Source organism: Dendroctonus ponderosae, unplaced genomic scaffold, assembly GCF_020466585.1.
Source record: "Dendroctonus ponderosae isolate FM_Combo_2020 unplaced genomic scaffold, Dpon_F_20191213v2 Dpon_F_20191213_3, whole genome shotgun sequence".
Lineage (NCBI taxonomy): Eukaryota > Metazoa > Arthropoda > Insecta > Coleoptera > Curculionidae > Dendroctonus > Dendroctonus ponderosae.
The window spans coordinates 9,488,600-9,507,432 of NW_026018508.1; the positions used below are offsets into that span (position 1 = coordinate 9,488,600).

The window sequence follows — 18,833 nt, forward strand, 5'->3', positions numbered from 1 at the left end:
AATTCTAGTCTCTTCCCAAATTTGATTGTCCTGACTAATCACCTGTTAGGCCTGATTAATTTTAGAATGTTTTAAAGTATTGCAATTGTGATGTATTTTAATATGTAATATGATGAGGTTGTTGACAAACTGTGGTTGTTTTTAAATTAATRAAAATTTTTTTTYMACTATCTGTTRTTTTAGAAAWACTGATGATGGTGRAAAAATACACCGAAACGTATTTTCATTAAYAAATAGAGATAATMAATGACTGAAACCCAGGAATAGATTTGATTTGGAATTGTCATATAACTAATCAAACTTAAAGTGTACACAGTTTCAGTAAACATAAATAAACTACATAGTCACCAAAGTATGATATCAGACTACCGAATATAAATAATTAAAAAAATTTGGCTTTCAATTTAGGTTTTGATAATGAAAGCAAATATAATTCATTCAATGTCAGAAAATGACCACTGTTTAGAAGAAATCTAACTTGCCGAATTAATAAAGTGTTTTTATATTTTATCGTCAGTGGTTCTCGTAATATGAACCAAGCCCAAAAATTACATAATACAAGTACATATAGGAAACTACTTGTAAATATTTGCAATATATTTTCCATGTCAGGAAAAAGTCTTAATTTAATGAAAAATTGTCTCAAATTCAATTAAAATGAGACCCGGTGAAGTTGTAATTCGCTGTGGCAGTTTCAGATAATAAAAATAAAATGAACACGTATAGCATATGACAAGTTGGTTACGAGGCCTGAATATTTAACTGCATCAGGCCGCTTTATCTAGATATATTTCAGTCCTTGCGTTTAATATGAAGCATCCAGTTTAATGTGTTAGCACACAACAAGGTAACTGTTTGAATAACTATATTTGGTCTAATTTGTTTTGCCAAATTGCATCTGAATAGAGTTAACAATTACTATATTGGAAACTTGCACATTATAAGTATTTATTCTCTGGAATAGTCTATTACCCCACAGATTACTTAATATTAGTACCTCATTAAATTTCCCAGCTTAATCATTAGCGTGACTAGAAAACCAAAAGCCATGGCCCTCAGTTTCCGACAGGTCTTGAATGACCAGAGGGTGCCAAGAATTATTGGACCATTCATGAATAAGATTGCTACCTTGAACAGGCGCGGCATGTTTCAGACGGAAGAATACATAATGTCATTAAAGAGATGAAACGACTCAATATAGAGATGAATAGAGAAAAAGATGAACATCAAGCACACGACAAAAACCAACACATACTAAAAATACACTACAATGGAGTAGGAATAATTGTTATAATAGGCCAGGAAACCAACAAATGAGTAGAGGCGTTTCCACTCGCGGCCATTTAACGCCAACATCATCCAGGTCTATGCACTAACTTGCGACAAACCGGATGAAAACAGAGACGACTTTCACGAACAAATAACGTTGTGTTCTTGTAAATATCTGCAGGTCCAACAGAAGAGGCACCTTAAGACAAATTCAAGCTCAGTGGAATCAGGAAGCAACTTTCAATGTATCGTGCGAATGCAGTAAACTATGGCTGCATAAATCTGGTTACAGTTTTTATAAAGAAGGTTTATTATTTTATGGTATTCAATATAGAATAATATTGTATTTATCTGCTGTTGGTTTAGGCAAAGGAAACCGTCTATTTACAGCTATCCAAAAACAAAGACGTTTGAATTGGGGTAAATCTAAAATATCCTCGACACCGGAAATGCGGCGAAACGTTCTTTTTTATGAGGAATCAAAATTTGTAGTATTTGTAGGTGATTTTCAGAAACAAATGATTTGAACAAATTCAGAGAGCTTTCATAAAGACTGGCTAAAGCGTACAGGAAATTTTCTCCAAGAGGTCATATGGGGATGTATAAGTAGTAAACGCATTGGCAAATATGAGTTCGTTGATGGAACTGTAAATGCAGAAAAGTACCAATAAATTTTATCAAGAAGTTTAATTCCAACTATGGAATAATGTTTCGGAATTCAAAATTGCATATTTCACACGCGCTCTTTCACACATCTGAAGCCACCAAAAAGTGGTTTGGAAATCATAATTTCAAAGTTTTATCGTGGCTCTCAAGCAGTCCGGACTTGAATGTTATAGAAACGTTATGGCATCAAATGAAGAAATCATTACGTAACCATCCTCAGCAAACAGTTCCGGGATTAAAGGCACAAACAACTCAAATTTGGAATTTTCTCACCCTAGAATATTTCCAGACTCTAGTGGATTCAAAGGCAAAACGTATGAAAGCCGGTTAATGCCGAAAGGTGATGTTACTTCTTATTAAAATTCGCCTTAATCCAGTTGTATTAAAGTGCGTCCGACTATTTTTTTTGTCAGTAAGTTTGTTACATTTTTACTAATTTGCTACAGGACAAAATCAGAAGAAAAAAATGTTTTTCATTGTCAGTCTTTATGCTGCGTAAAGGGATTAATTTTTTTAATTCTTTAATTAATTCTTCAGCAGAAAATACCAAAAAAAATATATTTAAAGTGTAAGTAATATAAATAGTTTATTTTTTGTAATTGTATTAAATATATTTATTAGTTACTCGGAGCCCTTTACCTGAATTAGGTATTATTGACAAGACCAACTTAAAACACACTATTTCGCGTGCATTTTAGGACGGAGCATTTAATTATCAAATATGTGTGTAGCCTCAGATATCGATATATCATCATGTCAGCTGTTTGGAGTTTAGTAGTAATCTATTTTTGGAATGAATATTGTTTATAGAATGGATAGGTGTTGTCTACCTGTCGGAGGGTATAACTGATTGTTATTATTTGAAACTGGCCGATATGTGGTAGCAAAATGTTGCTTCGTCTAAGGTTGGCGACATCCCTTATTGCTTCGTTTTGAAATCGATTGGCCAAAGGCAGAAAGTCATACTTTTTGATAATTTTCAAAGATCACATTACATTTCTTCGCAACTTGCTGCTTATTTAATTTAATTAAGAAATAAATGATGTTTCGCTTCATGATAAGGATTTATTTTCTGAAAGTTCGCATTTATGCAATATGGTATTCGCAATTAGTAAAAAACCTTTTCAACATGACTGGCTGTGACGTGATTTTAGGGCTGGATGGTTGGTTGGTTTTACAATATTTGCTAGTARTTTCGTTAAATTTTGTTTCATAAATATTTTACAATCATACACTAAATCAGCAAGCTACCGARCACACAGAAAGTAATAATAATAATCTTCTTCATTTCATCAAATTCTCAGAGCCGCGCCGAAACGAACGAGTGATGAAACTAATACCTATTCTTTGCCCAAACTGTCTACCTGAAACGTTGTTTACGTGTAGTATGTAATTTGTGTGTAAAAATAGACATTTCTAGCTTAGAACACTGAAATTAATATAGTGTTGGCATAACACAACACATAATATAAAACCTGGACATAAAATCCGTCACGTCATTTTTTTATGCATAATATCCGTGAACCTTCCGACCAATCCAGTTCCAAGTTCGACATCAGCGAGCAACTTAATATAAGCGTTGAATGAAAGAGTATATATACTTCAGTATATACTCTTTCAATCAACGATTAAGTAATCGTAACATGAACTGCGCAAAAACAGCAGTAACTGCAACGGCATGGAAACTGCACAGGCAGCAAGTTTTTAAATCCAGCTTAAATATCCATGGACGCTTTGGGATGCATTAAGTAAACTAATGTCACTCCTATTGGTTCTTTCTCAGGAGCTTTCTTCATTAAATCACCATAAAAATAGAGCGCCCTGTATGAGCTAATCTCTAGTTAGGGTTGTCATATAAGCCGTGTGCTATTTGGCTCAAAGGAATATCCCGGCAGTATAATGAAACCCTTTCTGTGGTAAAAGACCATCCAGAGAATCGTTACTTCTGGTTTATATATTCTGACGTGGATGCGGTTTATGCTAAATGAAAATATAATCAGAGGCAGATTACGCTTGTACGACGAAAAACGAACTTTGAATATGGACGGTTTCATATCTTAAAGTTTAATAAGTTTCTTCTTCCCAAATTTGTCTGTTTCGTTCTAACGGTGGATTGCTTTCAAGATTTAAGAATTTTCAGTTTAAGACATATATTTATTTTGCAGTTTTTGTTAAACGTTTTAACCGAAGGATTTTTAATTTTAGGTTTTGGTCACATTTCAAATTGACATTTATTTAAAAAAAAATAGCTACATTTCCAGTTTATTTTAAATTGAATTAAAATAAATAAAAAATTGACAATAAAATCAAAAATTATGAGTGTTTGTACAGTACATAAAATTTCCTTTCAAATAAAAGGTGACTCGATTCCCTTTTCCATTTCTCTTCTTCTCGAATGTAAAGTTTACTTAAGGGTCCGACGGTTTTTTCCTAAAATCTCTTTGGTGTGTCAAACGTCATCTGTTTCGGTTTCAAACGGCCAATCTGTATTTTCGTACAGTATACTTTCGAAAGGTTCGAACACATCCCTAACTTTAGATCACTCATATTTAATACTTGGATAGTCAGAATATCTATATAGTGGATTCTATTTAAGAAGCAGCTTTGTTATAATTCCGATTGTGGCATGAAGCGTTATAGTCAGGTTCCAACAATATATTCCTAGGACTAAAGTTTATCTTAAATATTAAAAAAAAAATATTACGTACAGAATTCAACAACGCGCAAGAACTATTCCAAGTTTTCAAAACTTATATTATAACAAATCTTGTACGTTATGTAATTTTTAAATTTTCTATACAGTAGTGAATTCTTTATCTAGCAATTTTGGTTAGAGAATAATTTATATTAATTTATCAAAGTGTTAGGTATATCAACTCGAATTCTTGAATAACTWAAAAACTYTGAAAAACTAGAACAATTCACTAAATTTTGTGATAAATTCCTCTTACTTATTTCTTGGCAATAGTRCGTTCGTGACTGAAACTCATTTATCACATTGAGTATGATATYATAAATGTCACTTTTTAAAAAAGTGCCCTTACAGTCGGCCTGTGGTTTAAATTTCTATKAAATTAGAGATTCATTTTGWGTCGTTAAAGTTCATTTTACATAGAATCAAATAACCAAAATACGCACAATTAAGGGATCTCGTGACAGCAAGACTTGAACATAAAATTACATAAATATTAAATTATTATTCATTTAGGAGAAAAATAACTTTGATCATTTGTCTGTTAGTTTCTGGAAAATAACAAAGAAATGAGTTATTGTGCGGGCTGCACGTTGCTAGTTCTTCCTAGGTAAATAGGCAATACATTTTTACTAATACTCGTTCGGGTCTTGTATACAATGTGATCTACATAGAATGTTTATTTAACGTGGTTTTAGGCCGATAGCACATATCCGGGTACTTCGTTGTACACATTTTCAGAAATATCGTTCAGCGCTTCCTCCTTAAGTGTCTAATACGCCATTGACCGTGAATCACCCTGTATATGCAACATTGTATACGCATACCAATTGTTGCCAGTGCAGTTAATAAGCACATTCTTATCTTTCCTGGGTGTCAGTCAAAGTGTGAAGTAAAAATTTTGAACATCGTTTATTTCATTAGGTTTCGGCGAGGCAACAGCGCCATCATCATGATTGGTAAAAATCAACGTTCTTTTAGGTCTTTGCCCTCTTGAAACCTTAATTTTTCATTTTTTTTTGAGAAAAATTCAAGAAGGCAACGACTTAAAAGAACGTTGATTTTTACCAATCATGAGTTTGTGTAAATTTTAAATCTGATGATGGCGCTGTTGTCTCTCCGAAACGTAATGAAATAAACGATGTTCAAAATTTTTACTTCACACTTTGACTGAGACCCAGGAAAGATAAGAGTGCCATAACAAATACATGCAGTCAGGAAAATAAATCAGAATAAAGTTAATAAGGACGAAAACATAATCAGTGTTCCCTGCTGAATGACTATCCAAAATGGTCACTCAATACAGGGTGATTCAACATTAGAGTCATTCATAATTGCCATAAATTGCCAAAAATTGCCTAGTGATAAAAAGCAAAACTTTCTCCGCGTCTGTAAGTGGAAACGTCTTAGGAAATGCCTTCACAATTAACTTTTCCACTTAACAAGTTAGCGACGAAATAGAGGCTGAACTGCGGCGTGCACAAAGCACTAGGAAAACCGTCCGATTTTTTAGATTGCTTAAACATTTATGATTATGATGATATGAGGCCTGATGATGACTCAAAATGGAAACGTTCTCCACTTTGAGAACGTTTTTTGAGAAAACACACTTTGCTCTATCAAATTCAGATAGAAAACCTTTTCAATTATGCTGATTTCTTAGGAAAATAATTTATGTACAAAGGAAAGTATGTAATATAAATATAGAGCTTTGATTAGTTAAACATACATAAAAATGTAATCAAATACAGGCCGAGGTATTAGCAAAATAAATAATCCATGTCCTTAAACCTGAAATTTCTTATTTCGTAAGTTAAAACAACGACTTGATAAATTCCATCTCCCGATGTAGGAGTCTAATTGCTTCATTTTACATGTATGTGATATCTGGAAACCGCCTGCCTAAAAGACTCAGAATAAAAAGATTAATACAAAGTTGTCAACCAGTGAAATTTTCACAAAGCTTAATAAATGATTGTCTGTGTCGCACATCCGTCTCAAAATGGTCTGCATTTTTAATTTGTCATTTTCCCAGCCGAGCACACGAACTTTACATGTTTCGGCCCGAACCAACAAAAAAATAAATTATATACGTTTGCTGCTGTGTTTTGACATGCTGTATTGCGCGGATGTGGGCAACGGAACAAAATTTACGTATAAAATGATATGTAAGCACAAAAGACCGGTAAACATTCGCCTCCATATTATATTCAGAAAGGCTTAGCTCCATAATGGACATTTGGACTAATAAAATCTTTATCGTCTTTTAAGAATTGACTTTAAAGGGGCCTTTAAAGGGTCATATATATAAATACACATATTAATTCCATATGTTTTATATTACAGTAAAACACGTTATGGGTTTTTCGCCTATTTTTTTTAATAAATTTCTAAAAAATGTTAATTCAGCGTATTGGGAGGCCAAAATAACTACTAGAACCGATTAGTTCGAAAACCGTATAATTCCATTAGTTTTTTTAGCCATAAGGTACCCATTGACCCATCAAATCAGTAGTTTCAAAGTTTATAAATTTATATTCAATATCTTAAAATAACGTTTTTCGACTTTTACAGACTTTAACGTACGTTGTTGGTACGGTTTCCAGCTCACCGATTCAATTATTCCGAACATAAAAAAGTGCTTCACAATTGGCGTCAGTTCTTTAAATATTTTCCTAGGGCTTGCTTGCGAAATACGGCCAAAAGCTTTTAAGCAAGTAGTTTAAACTTTGTGACTTAGCAAAATTCAAAATTATTCGGTGGTTTTTCAGGTGATATGATAATTACGCCTATTAGGCTGGTGCCAACACGAATTTGAAATACTAAAAATAAAAAAATAAAAAAACTTGCAATGACCAGGCGGAAAATGTTGTTCAGGTTTCAATTTGAATTAAAAACAAAATTTCAACACGAAACCATTGCAAATGGTGCAATGGGCACTTTTTTGCAAGTTTCATGGGAACGTGACCTCAGAAAACGTTCGATAGAAAACTGGCGTATGATTAAAAAGTCGTAAACTTTTCTTTTAACTGTTTTTTACAAATCCTTAAATTAACCGTTAAAATGGCGAAACCCGATTTTTCAGTATTTCTTATCCTCGTGCATGAATGATTTAATATACTTGAAAATTCTTAAAGTCTGTGTTTTTTTTTGTGTTGAATAAGCATGATTTTTCGAGCTATGTACATTTTTCGAACAAAATACCTTTATTTTCCACGAACTATGGTCTTGACATATTTTTGTATTTCGAAAGACTATAAGTGATCAGTTTAATTACTGAAATGGTCTGGAGTTGGTAGTTTATTTATCGTTTAAGAGCTTAAAAATGCATATCAGTATAGGGATCACGCCATAACCACTCTAAACGTCGGATTTTCCAAACGTTGATCACAAAAACCCGATAATAAAATATTGAGAAAAAAGTTACACATAAAATACGGACAAAAAAATAAGACACTACATCTCACGGTTGCTTCAGTACTAATATTAGGTATTTAAAAAAGGAGGGTTCTAGGTAGGTAGGTAGGTAGGTAAACAGCTAGACTGGATTCGCACACAAGTCATTAGAACACTGGATAGTGGGTAAACGAGCATTTCCCAAACCTCATTGACCCACCTTTTTCGCAGTCTTGTAACATTTTAGAATGGGTTTAACAAGACTTTGGAGGAAATAAAGCTTTGATTTTTCTTTCATTTCATTCTTTGATAAAATGCGAGTGTAATTACTTTTAGTTTCGTTTTGTACATTACAGGTTGGACATCTGATTCAAGGGTAGTTTTAGAGGCAAGGGCAAAAAGTTTCGTTTTTCAATGTTTGAAATGTAAGAAATGACACGAGTAGTAGCCCCAAATTATCATTTTATTCCATTACCAAGTCACGTTTTGGCTTAAATTTTGATGCGCTTGTAATTTTTCACATCTCCCAATTAACAGCGTTAATTAATTAATAGTCAAGATGCTCTAAAGCGAGTCGACGACATTCATTCCTATACTGGCCAGTTGTTACATTTTAAATTATATGAAACCTTCTCAATGTTTTTCAATTTTTTTTTAAATCGCATTGTAGCATCTTAGTCGCAATTATAAATTTACAAACATTTAAAACACTTGTTAGGCCGTTAGTCCAAAAAAAACGTTCAATATAGTACTATGAAAACAATTCAACCAAGTATGATAGTTTATATTCAATCTTTCCGTACTTCATTCATATTTATAGACAACTTTAACGTTCTGCATTACTGCATGCTGCCCATTTGGAAATCATGAAGCATTTCACATTTTTAACAAAATCCATGGAAAATTGAATTCTCGTATCACCGAGAAATGCATTCGGATACAACGGATTCAAAGCTAACGCGTTTACGAACTTTTCGCTCACATCTGAAAACTTATTAAACTGCCGATCTGCAGGAAATATGTTCTAAAAGCTGGCGAACTTATGCTTACGAATTTTCGCGAAACAGCTCGGATTTGCAGCGGAAAATTATTAGTTTATTAGCTTTTGTTAGGCCCTGGAATACGGTGCAGGTTGCATTATATTCTGATATTAACTTTGCAGGAGTAAAATATTTACGAAGCTCAAGGCTCTTAATGTTTGATCCATATACTTCAGAATAATTACATTTTTTAGCTATTAATAAGTTGGTGCCGATAATTTTATCATATGCTATGTTTCAGTTAATTTTAATAATTTTGGTATTTTTGTTAAAAACGAAACCGTTTTAAGGGTGAAATTTCAGGAGAATCAAAATTAATCAGTCAAATATTTAATGCTCGGGTAACAAAGACGCACATCGCCGAAGCGGAGTAGCGATTTTGGTAGACCGTAGCTGTTCTCAAACTATTACTGACTTTATCCCGATCTCAGATACAGTAAACAAGATAAGAGCAACAACAAACCAAATAATCCTTAACAATATTCAGGTGCGCCTTCACTTCCGATAAGAGTGACGAAGAAGTAGAATCATTCTACAATGAAATGCAACAAGCTCTGGGTGTCACAAGGAAGAGGGATATTACAATAAAAATGGGACATTTCGACGCCAAAATTGGGAAAAAGAAAGTGTCTGATGTTATTGCTGACTTTGGATTGGGTACAGGGAACGAAAGGGAGGTAAAATGGCACAGTTCTGTAAAGAACAAGACATGGTGATTACAAACACAGCCAGATTTAAAGATTTAAACAGCCAGACGGCAGGCTCTATACTTGGAAGGCACTCAACGATACCGATAACAACAATCACATAGTTAGGAATAAAATTGATTAAGTCTTAAATCTAAAATTTATAATTAATAAACATTACCGAAATTCCATAATATCAGCTAAAGCGTACCCTGGACCAGATGTAGCAACAGATCATAATCCAGAAATAGTAAGGCTCAAAGTTCGGTTGAGGAAGACAAGATCCCAGCAAAGCAAAAAACATCTGCGAACTTTAAACTCTAGAAGCCTAATAATGAGAAATCAATTGAGTAATTCACTAAGTAAGATCAGAGCTGAATCGAACGAGGATCCATAATATGGAGTGCCATGGAGGAAAGAAGATTGTACACAAACATTGATAGCAACACACATGAAGAGATGAGAAAAAGGATACGTGAAGCCATAGAAAAATTAATACTGCATTTCAATTGCACTTCTTGATACTGTTAGTGTGCCTTAGAGGGAAACACTGACCCCGAAGCTGCCACTAGATCAGTGTATAGACGCGCAAATAAGTGTGATGTAGTGGGATCTTTTGTACACTACTGGATTTCCACTACTACTAATTTTCACTTGTTCTATTTTGTTAATTCTGCGTATTTTTTATTCGCTTTTGATACCATTTAATCTAAATATCTTTGAAACCCATAAGAATCGGACTTGATCAGGCGAGCTTATTTTGCTTAGTTCCACTTTCTACACATCCTGTCCTTAAAATATTGCCATTTGATATTGGTCCACCTTGTATTAAGCACTAAATCCCAACATTTTGAATTTAATAATGGACTGATTTTTTTAGATGTTTTTTCTGTTTGTTTGATAAGTTTCCGTCTTGGTGCAACTGTAGTAGTCGTTCTGTGTTCTTCAAGGCTTTTTATTATGTATGTATGTGATTGAGATTTTAAATAATCAAATAATATTTTCTAATTTTACTAAAACATTTTTTTTACAAATATCCTTTCATATTAAATTTAGCCGACTAATTGATTTGGTGAGTCAGGAATTATAAGTAGTGGGTTGCTTAACATTATTAGGATGTTCATTTATATTTATTCGCTTAACTATTTCAGCTTTATTGAAATACGCTGCGTGAATTTTTCCTAATTTGGTATTATTTTATTCAACATAAAATCGACTTTTTACGAACCCAAAATAGAACATGCTCGTAAGAATTCTTTCCATAAATTACAGAAATCAAGGCGTAAACTTAGTAGCGAAATTTGGTTGTCATATTTTTGCAAATCTTATCTATATCTAAAAAAATAGCAAGTAAAAGACTGACTCCATCTAATTGCAAACGCAATATGGTAAGTTAAAAGTTGAAAATCCAGTAAAAACATGCCCTCGAATTTAATATCTGCCCGAATATTACAGATATTTCCTAAGGTGGAAAATCGCAAAATCACTATTTACGTGCCACTGCCGATATCCAAATATGGTAATGCTAAGGGATAGTCCTTTCCATGAAACGAAACTGGAATGTTAAGTGAGGGGCAAAGATCAAAGAACATAAAGAAAAAACTTTTGATGCTAGTAATTTTTTATCTGCGTAGGCTTTTATGAAAAACCCGTTAAACGAGATTTACATTCCTTCAGGAAGCAAGTATTTTTTGGTTTTTCCTCAATATAAACATAATAAGTTGCTTACTAACTTTGAAATTTTATTATATTAAGAAAGCTAAACCAATTACTGCATATCATGGGATTTGAGATGGTTTTGAAGGTTGTTACGAGCAGTGCAAATTTGTTTGCTTATTTTGATACACCAGATTACTCGAGGCAATTTTTTATCTCAACGGTATAGTCAAATTGCAAACGGCAATTAAAAAACTTTAAAACAGGCATCCAGATCAAGCAACAAAATTTACAGGGCAACTTTCAGCTCCTACAATGCAACTATCGATTTTTCAAATGCACAATTAACCCGTATGCCGAACATTGCACTGAAAAATGTTATATTTGAAGTAAGTCAGTTGTTCGAATGTACATTGAAGTGTAAATTGTAGAATGTATAATTATAGCAAAACTGTACTTACAGAAATATATATTAATGATATACGAAATTTAATAAATAATTTCTTATTTTCCACAAATATAATGATAGAAAGGTGCTTTTAACCGATTTTTAAAACGTTAAACTTTTGCTTTGAATTGTAGGGTCTGGTTCTATGATAATTTAGTTTGGAAAGCGATTTATTCAAGCCAAACCAATTTAATTTAATTCAATCAAGAGTACAGAACTAAACAAAGTTAGCTTTTGAATCTTTCCCATAAATGAAACTTGGCAGCCAGCAGAAATAGTAGATATCAGGAATTAAAAAAATTAAGCACACTTACGTAACTAAATCATCTTCATTGTAGATAGAAGGTCTTTGATGACGGACAAATTTTTCTTCCACATCTTTACCGTTTATACGCCAAGTCAAATTGGCAGCCGGATGTGATCCCTCAGAAGTGCAGTTAGCTTTTAGGGTTTCCTCCAGCTTGTACCTTGTTTTCAGTCCGTTGATTTGCGGGTCCTTCCGCGGCAARTCAATGACCTTAAATTAAAAAATGAATCYATTTAATAGATTTTATCTAGTTCTTAACCCAATATTCAACTGTTACTCTCCTTCACCGTTAGACCAATTTTGCTTTGGAACTCAGTTCATTTTCTACATTAGAAATGTTGCAGATACGATTTAAAAGAATACGTTTTYCCCTCATAACMYGTAATGCATTATAAGTATTCTATATSTTTAATGAACTATACGGTATAAGCAAGTTAGTGTTTCAATAATTGAAATATATGAAATKATAACGGAACATCTAAAGTCAGAAGTCTGAAGCTGAATCAATTATTTGGTASACACTGAAATGSTATCTATTACAAGGCATTAGCAGAAAGCTTAAAGTATCAAATTATAATTTTGCATTACTCTTAGCGAATATCTCACACTTGATGATTTKGTTGGGATCAATAAACAATACGCATACGAAACGGTCATGAAGTGCTTCAGAACGGACCTGATCTGCTTTAYTACCTTTATCGACAATTCAAAGCAATGTCACCGCGATATTGGAGTTGGGCGTATTTAACTCTAAATTACCCTACTTTTCGGTTACTGTGATTAATACATTTTCATCAAAAGGTACGGTCGTAAAAATTAAAAATCGATTAGTATAACAATTTTTAACAGAATTATCTTTTAATGTTTTATTAATGGACACTTGGACTTTATGTTTCTTCTGTAACGCACAGGTCTAGACTAATGAAGTTCGAAAAAAAACATCAAACATTTTGCGCGATATTTCTCGCTCGATTATAGCGCATTTTGACACAATAAACATTTAATGGCTTACCTTTAATTCGGCAGACTGCATATCAGTGAAAAAGCTAGGTTGCTCAGCGGTCACTTCGCAGCTATAAATACCGCTGATCTCTTTACTCACATGTTCCAGTACCACCTGCGTGTCTCTAGAATCCTTCTCACGAATATTAAGTCCTCTAATTTTAAACTGTTTTATTGGGGGGAATTCACTTGGAGAGTATCGAAAAAACTCTAAACTGCCGCGATACCACTTCACAGAGTACAGTTTGTCGCCTTCCAAGTCGTAGAAACACTGCAAATTAGCGTCTTCTCCACGCAAAACAGCGACTGGTACCTGTATACGTACATTCCTAAGCCCGGAGCACACTGAAACCAAAAACAATATTTAAGCTTTGTGTACAACTGTTGAATGATGTTTTCATGTAACAAAGATTTATTATGGACTTGTCCTGAAAATTATGAAACAATTGACATTCAGATTTTAGAATAACTCTCGAAATATAAAGACAATAAGAAAGTACCTACATGGTATCGGAATAGATGGTAAAAATGCAATGGGTGAAAAGTTTTAAATTCAATTCTGAAAGTTTGRCATGCTCTCAATTGGCCAAACAAAGGGTTTTTGAATTTCAACATCAAAGGAACGAGAGCCACAACCTCAACGAGAGCTCCAAAAATTGCATCTACCAGCAGCAGAACTAKACAGTTCATATCAGTAGAAAAMTCTAASTGGATGACCATAACCAGAGAACTTCAAYACTGTGTTGAGTTGCTCTATTGACTTGTKGCCGCTCTCTGAGTTAACGGGTAACTCATAACATAACTTAACTTATAACTCATCGGTTCATGRKTYATWARWGMTKTATTCAAGAGACCCGAGACTGGAATTTTCRCATCTAAAAAAAGGTCATTAACATTTWTTCTGAGTAACGTTTCACTAGTTTGTTCAAACAACTAGAAAAAGGCATCTAGATTTTCCCAGCAACAGAACTGGRTCCAAAGAAAGTCGGCGAGTTTTCTTGTATRAKAAATCTCTTTTTTTTTTGCWWTTTTTTTGCTGCAATRAAAGTTTACAGTAAAACGTTAGGAAAAAGCAGTTGTTTAGAAATATTGACCTAAAAATGAAGAAACCCCGAGTTCCAAGAGTTTTGCAAATAATTGATTATAAACTTTCGCTTTTTCAGTTCCGGGATATATTTGTTTATATATCCGGGGTTTTGTCCGTAAATCGAAGCTGCAAAAAGTTTTCCAAAATTTTTTGCAAAGCGGTTAAGGAAGCGAGTGTTCCAATAAAATGTATCTTATTATAAAAAAATGTTCGCAAATAATACTTGAATATTGTCAGTATTTTAAGTGAAACTAAAAAATAATGCGATTTTTGCGTAGAAAGAATTGCTTAATAGAAACTTTGTTAAAATGGGAACGACCTGACAATTTAAAAAAACTTTAAAAATCTTCAGAGCGTTGAGCGACGGGCGGCGAATTTTGCAAATAATGTTTTGTAAACTTTTGCTCTCTGGCCGTTTTTCATGATAATCCTAATTAYTTTCGGTAAAAAACTGAATAAAACTATTTGGTTTTTGTACCAAATTCGAATGGATTTCCTATTTTCCAGCAAAATTAATTTTGTCAATTTTAGCTGAAAAGATCTCATTATTGTCAGAAAAAAAGAAAATGATCAGAAAATAATGGATTTTTGCATTTTCGATTAAAAACTTTTAGTTTTGTGATCGGTTTTGGAGAAAACCTTAATGGCTATCGGGGCAAATGAGAGGAATTTATTTTAATTTTTGTCGCGAATTCGATGATGAAAAAAGTTTTGTAAAATTTTTACAGAGCTGTAAATTTGTCTTGTAGTTTATCGCCTCCTATTCAGGACCTCCAGATCGTCAGTGTTTTGAGGTAAAACTCTACAAAATAGAGCGTTTTTGAGGAGTGTAAATTAAAACAAAAAAATKGAATTAATACTAAAAAACCACATTTTTTAGCGAAACTCCTATGTGCTGTCTCGAAGCTAACGATTAAGGRTGAATCCACTTTGGGTACCCATKGCAGCTAACGCGTGAAGCAAAGCAGAGCGAAACCTCTTTARAAAATTRCTCTACATATTCTTGAAAAAAATCMGAAAAGTCTTTCTGATAAAACAATTATTTATTATGTTTGTTGTTTATTGCGGTTAAAAACCTTTTTAAATAGTTCATGTTAAATAAATTATTTCAAATAACAGCAGCAGATTTTGAATTTAGAATTAATAGTAAAGAGACACACATATTCTGATGCTAAATTTAAAATTAATACTGACGGTAAAATTCAAGAATGTATAAGAGTAAATCTTACTCCCTTTCTAACTTTGCCTACGAAAGGAATGGGAGCTAAATATATTATGACCTACAGTAAGTAACTCTCAGAAGCAATTTAAAATCTAAACTACGGCTCTAACTGCAAATGGTGGATAATGGCAAATATCTCTTGACTCGTTGAATCTAATCAACATATTCTTCCGAAGGCAAGACTAAATGCTAATGAAGATCAATTCGGCTTAGCATATATCATATATTTTAAATAGGTTGTGCTGATATATTCTATTGCAAATCGTCAGTATTGAGTTGGAAACGTAGAGAGACCGGTATCGACTTTGAACTATAAGGAATATGTATGCAAATTGCATTAACAGCAGCAATTTAGATGTCTTATCTAAATTGGCTACCGACTAAATGGATTAAAATTAATTTTAGCAAAAGCCTTGAAGTAGTTAACATGTTATAAGGTCCTAACAGTCGAAAAAAGCGAGTTGCTCACAGAACAGTTTGTGTTTGTGAATTAGTGTCTAATTTCAATTCCGTGCGTTTAGCAGAATTTTCTGCTAAGCTCTTAAGATTCTGCCGGTTCAAATGATGGCCGTTATGTGTCACTAGCAGACATTTTTCTCCGTTCAAAGCCAAAATAGAGTGATTTATTTTATGTGTAATATGTAACTTTAATAGATTGATTATTTCTTGAGGTCTGCCAGAAAAGTTGTACCAATTGTATAGAGTGATTCCAAAACTACCATCAGACCTCTCTATTGACTACAATAAATTCTACGAATTGCTCCTTCATGTCTCGAAATACTGATAAGCAATTCGATTTTTTATCTGATCAGATAACTAAGAACAAGTGTATTGAACAATCCATTTTTCTTGGAACAGCACTTCCACTAAGAAGCAAAGCGTCAACATTTTTTAAAAGTAAGGCCCAGAGCCTTTTTGAAGTGGCACTAATTCAGTGTTCAGTTCTAGTGACAGTTTTTGGTTTCCTTCTATTGAGTTCCTTCTATCTTCTTGTCTTCTCCAAATCGCTCAGAGAATCTTGAATATTGAAGCACCTGAATTTTGGATTATATACGCCCTATATAATATAATTAAAACTAGTTAATCAAGTTTTGTATTTTTGAGTCAAAATCCCAAGAACCTATCCATGAATTTTTTTTATTAAATACCCCTTCAAATAAATCCCTTAAAAAATCAGTATGAACCGATATGAACGGCATTAATATCGCTGAATTAACATACAAACTCGAAGTTAAATACATGGGCTGCATTTTTGTGATTACTACCACCGTAAAAACTTATAATGAAAATTGCTATCATTAGAAGATATCAAATTTTATACTTCAAGAATGTCCACCGAGATATTTATCACAATGTCTTTATATAAAACGGCAATAATAATCCACTTCGATACAGATATTCGGTCTCTACGTCTTCATATTTTCCCTCGACCCTTGTTCAAGTGTCATATTTTACGCCCCCGCAGGAAAAACTTTTCACAAGAAAATATTAAATTGACTGAGTAAAATATGGTAAAATATCTACAACAATAAGGTTAAGGATGGCAATAAATTTTCTTGAGTTTAGTGGCTTTCAGCCCCTTTGCTGGCTGGGAAAAAATTGCGGTTACGTGTCTATTTTTTATGCAAATCGCCCCTAGAGTGAGATCAATTATCCAACGTCGTGCGAAATGCTAATGGAGGCAGTTAGTAAGCCAAATAGAAGTAAATACTTATGAAATTCCATGTATTCGTGAACAGCTGACAAAGGAATAACTAGCAATTTTTTAGCTTTTGAAAACATCATTCAGTTTAATTCTATACGTATTATATTGATCGAAATGGCCCCATTTAGTATAAAGATTTTGCATATATATTTGCATCGAAGTAAAACGGTTCTTTGAGGGGTATTCGAAGAAAACTCCATAAACTCCCAGTCCTACTGTAACATCTGAAACATTTTTTTTATAATAAAGAGGTAAATAAAAAACTTAATTATAACCACATTGAAGCTAAAAGATCCCTTCTTATACCGCCGGTATAATATTAATATTAAATAAATATATCATAATGGTAATATACGAGATAACATTATAAATATATAATACGAGATAACATTATAAACTTATAAAAGTACGCTTACGCAAGAAAAAATCTGCATCAATTATTGGACCTATATTTTCTGACGCGGTAAATTAGACTTCAAGATATATATAAAATAAGGACAATAATTATTCATAAAATCATGTACTTTATATAAAAACGTAAAATTTGTTAATACTGAAAAATATATGGCCAATATAAAAATCAATAGGATGAAAAACGAGTATACACGACATAAATTTCGAGAATAGTCATGTACTTAGTTTGGGTTTATTTTTCATCAAACAGTTCTTAAATAATATATAAGAATACATCCTTTTTTGGTATACTTATCTAATCCAATATTTTAGTTAGTAATTTTGAGTTTAACTAACCCACTAATAGCAGCATATAACAATACTGAACTGAAAGTACAGCAACCCCTAAGTTAAGTAATGTAAGTATGGTAATGGAGGCACATTGAAATTAAGAAATAAATAAAATATTTCTGAAATTATTTGAAGTCTTTGTTATAAAGTCTGTACAAGCTTTTCGGCTCATCAAGTTTACTTTGAGATATTAAATTAAATATTTACTTCGGGCAGATTGGCATGCTAATTGAAAAAGCGTTTATTATTAGCTTAAAATGATCCAACATTTTACCAATTTTGTCGACCCCAGTGCCATAAAATTATACCCAGGAATCATTACGATGAATACTAAATAATATTTTACTTGTTTTGCTGCTGACCGAGACTAGTCGAAAAGGAAATAATGTTTAGTAGATAGTAAATGTACGTACTGGTCAAATGCACAAATATAAATAAAAATAATAGGTTTGACAATTAGTAAATGTGCAGCTAAATAATATACTTGATGTTGGAGCATTAGATATAACCCAGTAACAATTATAAAGTGTGTAAGTGAAATTGTCTTTTTGTATATTTGCTTTTAGTTTACTAAATGTTCGTCCTTTTATAGGTTCGGATTACTGTAAGGTCTTTTTTATGAGTTTTTTTTTAACTTGTAAGTAATTTTACTTCGTTCGTTTTACTTCATTTAACTACCTCGACATAATGTGAATCTACTATTCCTATGTTCCGGTTCTACCGGAAGTAGGTATCAACTTGCTTAATTTAAATGGAACATCCTATATATTATTACATTTTTGAATTTTACTCCAAATTCTAAATATAATTCATGTATAATATACTATGCCTAATTCTTGTCTTACCATTTTTGGTATATTTAAAATTTTATGTAAAACATGACAGTTGCAGCCACTCGAATAATTATTCGTTT

At 32.7% G+C, this 18,833-nt stretch overlaps 1 protein-coding gene across 2 annotated transcripts in view; it reads right to left on the minus strand.

Annotated features, from left to right (window-relative positions):
- The window catches only part of LOC109539054, a 61,279-nt gene that overhangs the window by 16,074 nt on the left and 26,372 nt on the right, over positions 1–18,833 (minus strand). For both annotated transcript variants that reach the window (XM_048664957.1, XM_019906572.2), the window contains exons 2-3: positions 13,173–13,507; positions 12,168–12,370 (exon numbers count right to left, since the gene is read on the minus strand). In XM_048664957.1, the coding sequence (XP_048520914.1) occupies positions 12,168–12,370; positions 13,173–13,507 (538 nt within the window). The remainder of the gene's footprint in view (positions 1–12,167; positions 12,371–13,172; positions 13,508–18,833) is intronic.